The sequence below is a fragment of the Jaculus jaculus genome, chromosome 15 (genome assembly GCF_020740685.1).
Source record: "Jaculus jaculus isolate mJacJac1 chromosome 15, mJacJac1.mat.Y.cur, whole genome shotgun sequence".
Classification (NCBI taxonomy): domain Eukaryota; kingdom Metazoa; phylum Chordata; class Mammalia; order Rodentia; family Dipodidae; genus Jaculus; species Jaculus jaculus.
In genome coordinates, this window is record NC_059116.1 from 72,960,718 (window position 1) to 72,974,317 (window position 13,600).

The 13,600-nt window shown below is 47.0% G+C and overlaps 1 protein-coding gene across 2 annotated transcripts in view; it reads right to left on the reverse strand.

Annotated features, from left to right (window-relative positions):
* Positions 1-5,964: 5,964 nt before the first annotated feature.
* The window catches only part of Itih2 (inter-alpha-trypsin inhibitor heavy chain 2), a 49,725-nt gene continuing 42,089 nt past the window's right edge, over positions 5,965-13,600 (reverse strand). For both annotated transcript variants that reach the window (XM_045135190.1, XM_004662391.2), the window contains 4 exons: positions 13,265-13,463; positions 12,092-12,264; positions 10,485-10,596; positions 5,965-6,112 (listed from right to left, as the gene is read on the reverse strand). In XM_045135190.1, the coding sequence (XP_044991125.1) occupies positions 5,965-6,112; positions 10,485-10,596; positions 12,092-12,264; positions 13,265-13,463 (632 nt within the window). The remainder of the gene's footprint in view (positions 6,113-10,484; positions 10,597-12,091; positions 12,265-13,264; positions 13,464-13,600) is intronic.

Sequence of the window (13,600 nt, forward strand, 5' to 3'; positions counted from 1 at the left end):
TGGTCTGGACTTCAGTATGTAGCCAAGGATGATCTTGAATTCCTAATCCTCCTATCTCCACCTCCTGGGCACTGGTAATACAGATATGCACCAGCATGGCCAGCAACCCTTCATTAGTTTAAAATATATATATTATTTATATAGCTTATAGTTTTATGTCCCTTCACCCCAGGCCCCTGTTTCCCATTGGGCCCCTCCTCAGCAGGGTCCTTGGTGATCACTGTGGGCTAGTTAGGGCCTCTGTTAGTTTCTGGGCTGGGCTGTACCTCAGGATATTTCTGTCCACCCTGTGGCTCTGACAATCTTCCCACTCCCCTTCCACAACAATTCTTGCGCCTTGGGTGCGTTGGCAGGTTGTTTTTAGTGCGGAGTCACTGGAGCCTTTGCGTTTCTGTGAGGATGTGTTTCAGTTCCCCTCCGTGTTCATGGCTGAGTCCCTGGAGGCGGTTGTCAGGCCAGCACTGGGAGCAGAGTGCTCCCAATTGCTGCTTCCTCTGTGGTCTCCCCTGGACCCCGGGCAATGTGGAAGAAGTGGCACGAATGTCGTAGAGGTGGCCCGTCTCGTGGTGAGCAGTCGGCTGTCTTGTTGTATCGGAGGATCTTGGATCTCCTAGTATCTGCCATCCGAAAAATAAAACAGATTCTCCCACCGAGGGTGAGAGCAACTTTGATTGAGAGGGGTATGCATGTAATTTTTTAAAAATTATTTTGTTTATTTTTATTTTTGAGAGTGACAGAGAGAGAAAGAGAGAGAGAATGGGCATGCCAGGGCTTCCAGCCACTGCAAATGAATTGCAGAAGCATGCGCCCCCTTGTGCATCTGGCTAACATGGATCCTGGGGAGTCGAGCCTCGAACCAGGGTCCTTAGGCATCACAGGCAAGTGCTTAACCACTAAGCCATCTCTCTAGCCCCATGCGTGTGATTTTAAGAGACGGTTTAGTGATGATAACCCACTCGACTTGTTTAGAGAACTGTGGGGGTTTCTCTCGGGGAGGGACCTGGGAGTTTCCTGTCTGTGGGGCACTGACTTGGTTCCCAGTATCGGATAGGAGTTCTTTCCCACTGAGTGGAGCTCTTGTCCACCTGGAGGTTCAGTTGGTTAGCCCCGGGGGCTGCGGGCCACTGTTGCGTGAGTGTGTTTCTCACCCATCTCGTGGTTGCGTGGTGTGCAGGGTCTCCTGCTTGCTGTGCTGCTGGTGACCTTTCTCACACAGTAGCTCCTACAGCACTTTCCAGCCCCAGGAGGGTTCATCAGGCAGGACTGGCTTTCCTCTTGGGCTCCACATGGGCTCTTGGTGCCCTAGGATGGCAGCCCGTGGTGTCTTTAGCAATGGGGTCTTACCATTTAGCTCTGTTGGGTAACCAAGTGCTTGGCAATGGCCTAAGTTGATTTGAGGACCTCACAGATCTCTCAACTTTATTACTTTTTATTATCAAACAATATTTCATCATGTAGATACACCACCTGCTTAGCCCTTCATTGACAGACTCTTTGTGGCTCTTGAGAATGTTGTCCGATGTTTATGCCTCAGGTTTGTGTGGTGGACATGCACTTTTATAGGGTTCTGTGGACGTATGCTTTCAGAATTACAGGATCGTGTGATACATCGTGCCAACATTGTTGAACTGCACATTTTTAAAAATAGAGCAGTATGTTGTTTGGGGGTGCTAAAGACAGGAATCCTACCTTGTACTTTCTTGCCTGCCACCTCACACCACCATCAGAAAGGAAAGCTATCATTCACTTAAATGAAATAAAAGGTGCAGCGGGGCTCGGTGCCCACCTGAACATGCCTGGGTAAGCAGGGTGGCGTGAATGGGCTTACCGGGGCTCGTTCCTCGTGTCTGGCTTTCTCAGTGCTGGCTCCATGCTCAGGTCCTCTTTCAAGAGCAACACGGCTCCACATCTCCCCGGGCTTGGCTTGCCTATTAGCAGTACCAGTGAAAAGCCGTTGTCTTCTGTAACTAGTCACAAAGAAGCCCGGAATTTCATTTTGTCTACCACACTAGGACAGATCACTTCAAAGGAAGTGTTTGGACTGGTCCCACCAGGGTTGTATGCCAGTCCCTGGGAGCTCTTGCCTGGAGTGAGAGTGGAGCTAGCTGACCACTTCTGCTGTCAGATGCTGGAAGAGGCTATGCTGGCTGTGGAGATAAGAGGCAGAGTAAGGACTAGAAACGGGAAGCTATCGGTGGTTTCAGAGACGAGGAGCAGGGTATTTGCCCCAGAACTTTACTGCATGTGCGTGTGTGCGTGTGCCACACAGCCTGTGGAGGGCAGAGACGACCTCGGGCTGGCTCTTGCCTCCCATCTTACTTGAGATGGTCTCTCGCTTGCCGCTGTGTAAGCCGGGCTAGCTGGCCGCAGCCTTCTGGGCATCCTCCACCTTCCAGCTCACTGTAGGCATGCTGGGATTCTAAACACTTGCCACCATGTCGGGCTTGGTGTGCATTCTGGGGAGGTAGAGGTCTTTTAGCCCATCCTAGTAAAAGCTTGGTTTGCAGAACACTTTGTGATTCTGCTGATGCCATGCTTTGGGAATAAGGACACCTGTGCTTATCCTGGAATGCTGGGAACAGCTTGTGATGTCTGTCCTGTTGCTAGGGAGTCTAACAGTCATCTACAGTTTCAAGCTGACCTCATTGTCTCCTGCTCCTGAGATAGGGAATTGCTGTCTGCTTTGTTTTGTTTCAGCCATTACCTGCATGAACTGCCTGAGCCTTGCACAAGGAGCGGTTCTAATAGGAGTTCTGCAAGCTGCTGCCTCTGGGCTCCTGTGCAGGGAAAATTGCTCAGAGCCCCCGGTTCTGTGGATTCCCCCAGTCACAGCTCAGTTCCTCAGTACCAGTCACTCAGGACCTGGAAATAGGTTCAGTTGGGACCAGCTGGTGACAATGCCAACATGGAGATCCAAACCCCCCCCCCACCCTTTTTTTTTTTTTTTTTCCAAAATAAGGCTTCTGGGACTAGGGAAATGGCTTAGCAGTTAGTTACAGGTGCTTGTTTGAAAGTATAGATTTGACTCCCCAATACCCACATAAAGCCAGATGCATAAAGTGGCTCATGCATTTGAGATTTGTTTGCAGTGGCAAGAAGCCCTGGTATGCCCGTGTTCATGTTCTCTTCCCACCCCCTTCCCTTGCAAATAAATAAAATACTTAAAAAAGCAAAGGCTTCCATTTTTGTGACAGTAAAACACATCTATTTAATTGGCTTAATGGTGAATTTGTGATTGCTGCTTGGGAAAAGCTTTGAACACAGGCTACATAAGTCTTTTTTTTTTAAATTATTTATTTATTTATTTGAGAGTGACAGACACAGAGAGAAAGACAGATAGAGGGAGAGAGAGAATGGGCGTGCCAGGGCTTCCAGCCTCTGCAAACGAACTCCAGACGCATGCGCCCCCTTGTGCATCTGGCTAACGTGGGACCTGGGGAACCAAGCCTTGAACCGGGATCCTTAGGCTTCACAGGCAAGCGCTTAACCGCTAAGCCATCTCTCCAGCCCCCCCCCTTTTTTTTAAACAAAATTTATTTATTTGAGAGAGAAAAAGAGGGAGAGAGAGAGAGAGAATGGGCATGCCAGGGCCTCCAGCCACTGCAGATGAACTCCAGACGCATGCACCCCCTTGTGCTTCTGGCTTATGTGAGTCCTGGAAAATCGAACTGGTATCCTTTGGCTTTGCAGGCAGATGCCTTAGCTGCTAAGCCATCTCTCCAGCCCAGGCTGCATAAATCTTAAAGAAAATATATCTCACAACTAGCAGCTCTGCCAGGTGGGATTTAAATTGCACACTAAGACACCACCAAAACTAAATGCTGAGTCACCATCGACTGCAAAATGCTCCACAGAATGAGCAAGTGGGGCTGGGGAGGCAGTTTAGTGAGGAAAGTGCTTGCCTCCCAAGCATGAGGATCGGAGTTCGATCCCCAGTATCCGTGTGGTAAGTGCTGGTGGGGGGGGGGGCATGAGCCTGTCATCCCAGCACTGGGGAGGTAGAGACAGGAGTATCCCTGGGGCACACTGGCCAGCTAGTGTAGCCAAACTGGTGAATGAGAGAGACCTTGTCAAAAACAAGGACAGTGTTCCTGTAATAACACTGTAGCTTGTCCTCTGGCTTGCACACACACACACCTGTGCTCACACACAAGAGAATGAACAAATGTACTTAGATCATTTTCAAGTTGAATTTTTTCATTCCCGAAAGGCATGTAAGTTTCGGGAATGAGTCAGGTAGCCAGGGGAATAACTGTTCACTTTCCAACTATCCTTGTTTATTTGGTTCCTTGGTTTGAAATCCAAAACTTATTATTAATTTAAATTCACAATTAATTATGTAGAGAACCCAAATCTATACTGAAGTACCCTGATTTTGTCCATATAGTTGGCCAAAACCTTCTTCTGACTGTTTCTGGGGAGATTCATGTTTCTATGAGTGAACTTCAGGAAAATGGATTGTCTTCCTAATGTCACGGGCCCTTATCCAATCAGCTGAAGGCCTAACTAGACAAAAAGATAAAACAAAACCCAAAAAACAAAAACAGCTGGTTCTCTCCCACAGCAGGTGAGAAGCTTTTATATCTTGGTCACAGGCAACTGTGATCAAGCAATATCCTCTTTATTTCCTATGTTTACCAACTGGCCTTCTCATAATTGGTCTTCTGTAACATGTTGAGCAACATCGTGCTTAATCCGCACGGCTGAGGCGGCCTTCAGCAACAGCAACACTCTCACAGTCAGTGCCTAACCCGGGTCTTGTCCCCAAAGCAGCCGACTCACCAGCTGTGCTTCTGCGGCAAACCCCCTGACCAGCAGGAGAAGAACGACCAGCAAATGAAGATCCTTCTTGATCACACTTTATTGGAGAGCCTCTTGGTTAACAGGAAAGCTGATGGCGAGGGGCCGGGGCGCGGGAGTGTAGCTGCTTTTATAGGGTGTAGCACTACGAGGCACCTACGGATTGGCTGCCACCTGTTCACCCACCACCCAGGGCCACGGGATAGGCCCAGGGTGCATTACATCACGCACATGCGCAGCATCAAGCACGACTGCCGCTAAGACATGACCAAGTAAGGAGTTGATTGTCCTGCCCCTTGGCAGGAAGTAAGCGCCATCTTGTAATGGCGACTGTCTCAGCTCCTCACATGCTTCCTTTTGTGTCACCTTTGTTGGATCTGAATGGGGACCAGAACCAACTGGGGCGACAGGAAATGATGCAACCAAACCTCTGCGACAATAGACTGCTTGCTCTTGACTAAAGACCAGAGGAGGAGTGCAGAAACCTCTGTCCTGGCTTGAGGCTATAGTAGTTCAGACACAGCTGAAGTGGGTTTTAAAATTTTTAAAAGAAATTATCATTATTTTGGTGGGTCTTTTTTTGAGGTAGGGTCTCACTTTAGCCCAAGCTGACCTGGAATTCACTCTGTGGTCTCAGGGTGGCCTCGAACTCACCCGGCTCAGAACTGGGTTTTTATAGGATCAGGGAGGGAGAAAGGTGAGTAAAATGTGGACTGGGGGAGAGAAAACAAACAATCCCATTTTCCTTGCTGACTTGTTTTTCTTGGTGGTCTGGTCAGATCTAGGGTCAAAATTGTCTATCTCTAGGTTATGGGCTTGTCTTAGTGGCCTTGGGACAGGGATTGCTTGTGCAACAGATGTCCTTTCTTGGGCCCAGGGCTTGGGGAAAGGCCTGTAGAAAGGAATTTTCCCCTGGCTCCTAGGCCTTCATCAGGGCCAGATTGCCCCAGTCTCTTAGTACGTCATTAACCCTTCAACCTCAACTAATGGTACAACTCACCGTGGGAAAAGGCAACAGAGTCCTGAGGCTTCTTTGCAAAACCTTTATTTTCTTCAGGCTTTGTCAGCCATCAGCATACTTTGTTTTTAATCAAACAGAAATAACTAAAAGTTTCAAAGGAGAAAATGCATACGTATCCATATAGTTTCCCAAACTGTAACCCTTTAAGGCTGTTTGAGAAAGCTATAGAGCTGAGGTACGAAGTAATCCTTGTAATGTCCATCAATGAAACCTTTCCCACTGTTGTGCACAAACCAGCAGGGGACCTCCGTGCCAAACACTGCATCTGTCCTGTAGTCCTTCTGAAAGCCCCTGCAAGGAGAACGGTGGGCAGGGTCAGGGCGCAGAGCGCACGGGGCTGTCAAGGCTGAGTTAACAATAAAACACCCTCTTTCTTTTGCTGTGCCTTGCACCTTTCCTGGGCCTCTACATGGCCCCCTGCTCCCCAAGTTGTATGGAATGGCAGAGCCTGGGGGTTGGTGATGGGAGGACCTCAAATAACCAGTCTGTCCTCAGATCATTCAAAAATCTCGGATGGTGGCACATACCTTTAATTCTAGCACTCTGGAGGCAGAGGTAGGAGGATTGCTGTGTGTTCGAGGCCAGCCTAAAAATACATACTTAATTTCAGGTCTGCCTGGGCTACAGAGGGACCCTACCCAAACAACCACCACAACACCACCTCTGGTGGGAACTCACATATGAATTGTGGTGGGTTGACTCAGGTGTCCGCCATAAACTACGTGTCCCGAATGCTATGTCTCCAGCTGGTGGAAATTTGGGAATTGGATCCTTCTGGTGGTGATATATATTGTTGAGGACGGGCTTATGGGTGTCATAGCCAGCTTCCCCTTGCCAGTGTTTGGCACACTCTCCTGTTGCTATGGTCCACCTGATGTTGGCCAGGAGGTGATGTCCACCCTCTGCTCATGCCATCATTTTCTCCTGCCGTCATGGAGCTTCCCCTCAAATCTGTAAGCCAAAGTAAGCCCTTTCCTCCCAACAGCTGCTCTTGGTTAGGTGTTTTCTGCCAGCAATGTGAACCTGACTGCAGCAATGGAGTTGGTACTGAGAGTGGGGCCATTGCTGCTAGACACCTGACTGTGAGGCTTTGGCCTTTTGGGACTAATTTCAGGGAGGCATGTGGAAGGATTTGAAACCTTGGCCTAAGAGACACCTTGCAATGCTGTACGTACAGCTTGATGGACTATTCTTATCAGAGTTAAAAGACCTGAATGTAGTAAGAACTATGGACTGTGAGGTTTGGCTTATGAAGGTGAGAAAGAGCTTTGCCTGGATCGGGCTAAAAGCAGTTTGTTTGAGAGGCTTGCTGTTATACCTGTGTCCTGAGAACTTGTGCAGGGTTGCACTGCGTAGCAACGGACTGGTGTGAGCAGAGGAATATGGCACAGAAAAACTGAAATCTTTGGGCCCAAACTAATGCCCTTTCAACTGCAATTGTTTGAGAGATTACAACCATTGAGATTGGGCCAGCTGGGACAACAGGAAGAATGCAGACTCTTCTGACGGGGCCTGAATACTAAAGGAGTGTCCTGTTCTTCAAAGTCTGCTTCATTTCCCCACTGGATTAACACATTGGCACCCAACTGGTACTATGGTGTACAAGTGCAGGAAAGAGAGGGTCGTTGAATTTGCAACGTGGTTTTGTATTTTGGAAATGGCCATGGGCAGTGTGGAGCAGGCTTGTTGGAGACCCAGTGGAACCATGAGGATGAACCGTGGGTTGCAGTAGAGACCCAATGGAGGTGCCAGGACTGTGGGATGGCTGCCAAGGATCACTGCCGGCACTGAATAGAGTCTTCCAGGACTCTGAGTAGCCTCGCTGGAGAAGTGAAATTGGAACTCCAGAGACTTGTCACTGGTTAGAATGATCACACTAGAGTTGTTACACTTGGAGCTACAGAATTTGATACATACCCTGTTTTTCTTTTTTTGTTGTTTTTTTTTAATTTAATCTTTTTCTTTTTAAAAATTTTTTTTTCGTTTATTTATTTATTTGACAGCGACAGACAGAGAAAGAGACAGAGAGAGAGAGAGGAGAGTGGGTGCGCCAGGGCTTCCAGCCACGAACTCCAGACACGTGCGCCCCCTTGTGCATCTGGCTAACGTGGGTCCTGGGGAACCGAGCCTCGAACCGGGGTCCTTAGGCTTCACAGGCAAGCACTTAACCGCTAAGCCATCTCTCCAGCCCTGTTTTTTTTTTTTTTTTTTTTTTTGAGGTAGAATCTCTAGCTCAAGCATTTTTTGAGGTAGAATCTCTAGCTCAAGCAGATCTGTAATTCACTATGTAGTCTCAGGGTGGCCTCGAACTCATGGTGATCCTCCTACCTCTGCCTCCTGAGTGCTGGGAATAAAGGTGTGTGCTGCCATATATGTCTTGCCCTGTTTTTTTAAAAATCTTGTATTTCTTTGATATGACCAATGCCATCTTTTGTAGTATGAATGTTTATTATGTGCCATTATTATTATTATTTGCATTGTGGCTCAGTTAAAGGACCTTGGATTATGAGGATATTTGGACATCAGTGGGATGGATTAAAAACTATGGGGAGAGCCGGGCGTGGTGGCGCATGCCTGTAATCCCAGCACTCGGGAGGCAGAGGTAGGAGGACCACCGTGAGTTCGAGGCCACCCTAAGACTACATAGTTAATTCCAGGTCAGCTTGAGCCAGAGTGAGACCCTACCTCAAAAAACAAAAAACAAACAAAACAAAACAAAACCTATGGGGACTTTTAAAGTTGGCCTGAATGCATTGCATTTTACATCATGGATGGTTATCAGTTTATGGGGGCCAGGGGCAGAATGTGGTGGTTTGTTTGATTCAGGTGTCCCCCATAAACTTATATTCTGAACGTTAGTTCCCCAGCTGGTGCCAATTTGGAAATTGGAGCCTCCTGGTGGCGATATATATATATAGTTGGTGGTGGGTTTATGGGTGTTTGACACACTCTCCTATTGCTACTGTCCACCTTATGTTGGCCAGGAGGTGATGTCCACCCTCTGCTTATGCCATCGTTTCTCCCTGCCATCGTGGAGCTTCCCCTTGAGTCTGTAAGCCAAAATAAACCCTTTCCTTCTGCCAGCTGCAGGGTGTTTTCTGCCAGCAACGTGAGGCTGACTGCAGCATGGATCTTCAAGCAAGGTAAAGAGTAGCAAATTAATGGCCGAAAAAGAAAGGAGAGAACTTCCAAAGTACTGTAGGCTAACCTTTCCTCTTACCTAGGAGCGAATCAGAGACACCTCTTACCATCATCGTATATACGCAAGTTCCTGAGCAAATCCAAGTTGTCCACTTGAAGGACAGAGAAGCCAGTGGGTTGTTTTTGTTATTATTGGTAGGGTCTCATACTAGCCCAGGCTGATCTGGAATTCACTATGTATTCTCAGGCCGGCCTCAAACTCACAGTGATCCTCCTACCTCTGCCTCCCAAGGGCTGGGATTAAAGGTGTGCACCACCATGCCCAGTTGAAGCCAGTGTTCTGAAAAGGTATGCAACACTCTGCCTTTAATGAGCCTTAAAACTGTGGAACGACCGGGTCACTCAGCTTCAGTTTCGCATGGCAAGGCAACACTGAGGCACAATTGACCTCTTGCTGTGTAGTCAGTGCCCTTACGAAGCTGCACGGGACTTCAGGCCATCACTACGTGGCGCTCACCATTGCTTCCTCATTCTCGTGGGTGCCCACCGCCCACCCACTGTTCCCTGTCTAGTAGACCAAACGTGGTGGTACACTCACTAAGGGTCCATTGTTTTAATTCACAAGTCTATTTTGGTGTGACACTTAAAATATTGTGGTTTATTACTGTAAGGTTACAATTCAATCATGTGGAAACCAGTGGCATTACTGGGCAGTCATTTTCTGATAAAGCAAAATTAGCTGCTTTATAAAAACTCTAAAACTACTAAAAATGCTTTAAAATGGTATCAAATAAAATATGAGGGAGACGACTGAAGGATCAGGAAACATAAAGATTTACATGACTTTCACATTTGGAATGTTTTGTAAGCATCTATATTCTCACTTTAAAATGAAGCTTATGAATATGATTTGTGTAAGAAAAGCTACCCGGAAATAGTCACTAAAGCCATACTCAAAGAGAAGACCTGGGCTGGAGAGATGGCTTAGCGGTTAAGGCGCATGCCTGCAAAGCCTAAGAACCCCGGTTCAATTCTCCAGGTCCCACATAAGCCAGATGCACAAAATGTCGCATGTGACTGGCGTTCGTTTGCAGTGGCTGGAGGCCCTGGTGTGCCCATTCTCTCTCTCTCAATCCCTCTCTCTGTCTCTAATAAATAAATAAGTAAATAAAAATAAAATCTTTTAAAAAAAACTTTAAAAAAGAGAAGGCCTTAAATGAAAATACACATGGATTCTCTAGCACTGTGATTCATGGGTACTTTTACACTTTCTTCCTTTGATAAACTTTTCCAATTATTCAACTTGTGAGAGCAGGGCTTCAAAATCTAAGCACATGAGAACAGTAGATTCCCATTGCTCACACGTGTACAGTCATTATTTGTGCCTAAGGACTATCTGAAGCATCCTATGCAAATGTCACACACCTGTCCATTCCCAGTGAATGGTGGAGTTTGGCAGAGAGAGTGTTTAAAGAGGCTTTTCTTGCTCGTTTTCTTACTGTCTTGTGCACCCAAGGCCTACCTGGTGACAGTCAGCTTATGTCCTTTTACTTCCATGCTTGCTTCTGGTTTTGCCGGCTCTTTCCCTGGCCTCTCATTGAAGATGTGAATCTTCGGCTCGTGCATGAACTGGCCTGGTGAGAGAAAGCACACGCATATCTTCACACACAACCCAAGCCTGTCAATTGCTTCCCAGTGATGTTTTCTTTTGTCCTCCCTCCACAATTTCCAGGGTAGAAATACATATTGAGGGCTGGAGAGATGGCTTAGCGGTTAAGCACTTGCCTATGAAGCCTAAGGACCCTGATTCGAGGCTCAGTTCCCCAGGACCCATGTAAGCCAGATGCACAAGGTGGCACATGCATCTGGAGTTCGCTTGCAGTGCGCCCATTCTCTCTCTCTCTCTCTCTGCCTCTTTCCCTCTGTTGCTCTCAAATAGATAAATAAAAAATAAACAATATATATGTGTATATATAAAATGCATGTTGAGAGGTGAGAGGACTAACAATGCCAGTGAGGGGCCTTCCCAAGAGCTAATGTCCTATGGTCCATGTGTACACAAGACTGACTGGACTATCAGGAAATTGCTGCCTATCTGTCAGCAGTGGGTGAGTTTGGCACTGAAGAGTGTTGCTCATATCATAGGAACAAGTTGGTTTATGATGACGCATGCTCATATCTGGACCCTTCTTAATATGCTTATCAGACTTGCTAACCCAATTCACCACTCTTTAGTTAAAAAGATCTTTGTGTGATGTGTACGCATGTGTGCATGTTCATTCACACCTTTTTTGCATATGTGTATGTGAGTGCATGTGGAGGCCAGAGGTTGACATCAGGCATCTTCCTGAGTAGCTTTTGATTTTATTCTTTTTTTAGAATTATTATTTATTTTGAGAGAGAGAGAGGGAGGGAGGGAGGGAGAGAATGGGTATGCAAGGGTCTTCAGGCACTGTGAATGAACTCCAGATGTGTGTGCCTTTTTGTGTGCATGTGCAAAATTACATGCTTGCATCACCATTCCCCAGCCCTCCCTTTATCCTTTGAGACAGAGTTTCTCATTGAACCTGGAGCTCACTGTTAGCTGGAATCTAAGCAGTGCTGGGATTGTAGCTTGAGCCCCACAGCCAGCATTTGAATGTGGGTGCTAGATGTGTGAACTCAGTCCTCACACTCGCTCAGCAAGCACTTTACCTACTGAGCTATCTCACCAGTACCAGTAAGTATCTTTGGCAAAAACCTTAAACTGTTTCTGTTCCTTCTCTTAAAAAAAAAAAAAAGTTTTGCTTAGCCTTTTATTGACAACCTCTGTACATATAGACAAACATGCCATGCCCACAATCCCCTCCCCCATCCTCTCCGTGCCCGCTCCTGGCTCTTCCCTCCACTGAATTTCCCCTCCTTCCAGCCAGTCTCTCTTCCATTTGGATCCTTCTCTTAATTTAACACGTCTGGGTTGCTGAAGCTAGTCTTGGGCACCTCGTTTGGAGGGTAGATGATCCTGGCCATCACATTCGCCAGTCACCCTGCTATGTTGGGGTTCTCTGCTCTTGCACCCACACCTGCCACCCTCACGACTTCTAACCTGACATCTAGGGCATGATGTGCCAAACGATTGAGACACTTTACCTAATAGTCCATGCGCGTTGGGCGAAAACTTGTTTGTGGGGGGAATGTAGATCCCCAAAAAGTCTACATTAATTGGGTGTTTCTTCCAAACACGATGCAGCAGAACAGAAAAGGATATCTCCTTATCCAGGGTAAGAGTCACAACGTTTCCTTTCTTCACAGAGACAAGCACCCTAGTGGGAAAGTCAACGTGGAATTACATGACTCCAGAGTAGGTTCATATGTCCACGTGGGCTCACACGTGTGTGTGCGCATGTGGGTGCCTGAGGTTGATGCCAGGAGTCTTCCTCAATCACTCTCTACCACACAGTCCCTCATTTGAACCCAGAGCTCACCAGCTTGGCTAGTCAGCTTGCCCAGGGGTGTCCTGTTTCTACACCCTGAGTTCTGGACTATAAGCAGACCACCACGCTGGCATTTATATGAGCTCTGGGGACTCAAGTCTTCACGCTTGCTTAGCAAGCACTTGACTCACTGAGCCATTTCCCCAGCCCAACTTTTTTATTTTATTTTTTTTTGGCAACGCATTCTCAGCCCTAATAGGAAGTCTCCATTCTTCCTTTGGTTTTCTATGAGCTTTGGTATATTTTTGCTATGGGATACTGTTCTTTTAACTTCTTGCTCTAAAATTCTGTCATTTTTCATACCTGTAGTAGCCTATTAACAGATCCTCTTTTTTTTTTTTTTTTTTTTTTTGAGGTAAGGTCTTGCTGTAGCCCAGGCTGACCTGGAACTCACTTTGAAGTCTCAGGGTGGCCTTGAACTCATAGTGATCCTCCTACCTCTGCAGTGCTGGGATTAAAGCTGTGCACCACTACGCCCAGCTCCAATTAACTGATCCTAATTGGGAAGATATTCTGCATGAGACACAAGCATACTGCTCGGAAACTCACTCTGACACAGTCAGCTACAGATTCCAATATTTAGACGTGTTCACTTAGCCAAACGCATACAGGGAGCATTTTCTGTACGCCATGCATGAACTAGGCACCAAGACACAATGGGTTTTGAAAACGCAGTTCTCACTGCCCAATCCAGGACAGTGGGTAAGAACTCGGTTTGTTTATAGTTCACACGATGACTTTAGGTTCCTGGCTGGTGTTGCGGAGTCTGGGCTCACGCCTGCAGTCAGGTGCCAAGGCCAGGCCTGAGTCCAGCTGGGAGTGTACTTGCCTCTGGCTGACAAGGTGGGCCGCGTCGGACCAGGACAAGTGGGTTGCGGATGCGCCCCGGCTCAAGGTGATGGCCTCTGTGCTGACTTCAACTTTCATGTCTTCTCTTTGGAAATAAAATCCCAGTTTTCCAAAATAAGTGCTTAGTTTCCCATTCTCAGGCTTCTTGGCACCAATAAGCTGCCCATTGACCAAAATTCCTACAGAAGAAAAAAACGTTTTTCCTTCTCTCTGCTCCAGCCATTTAATTTGCATGTGTGGGCACCATAAGTTGAATTTATGAAACTTGACCAGTTGAGAAAATTATTATCATTATTCTTATTAATAATTAATTTTA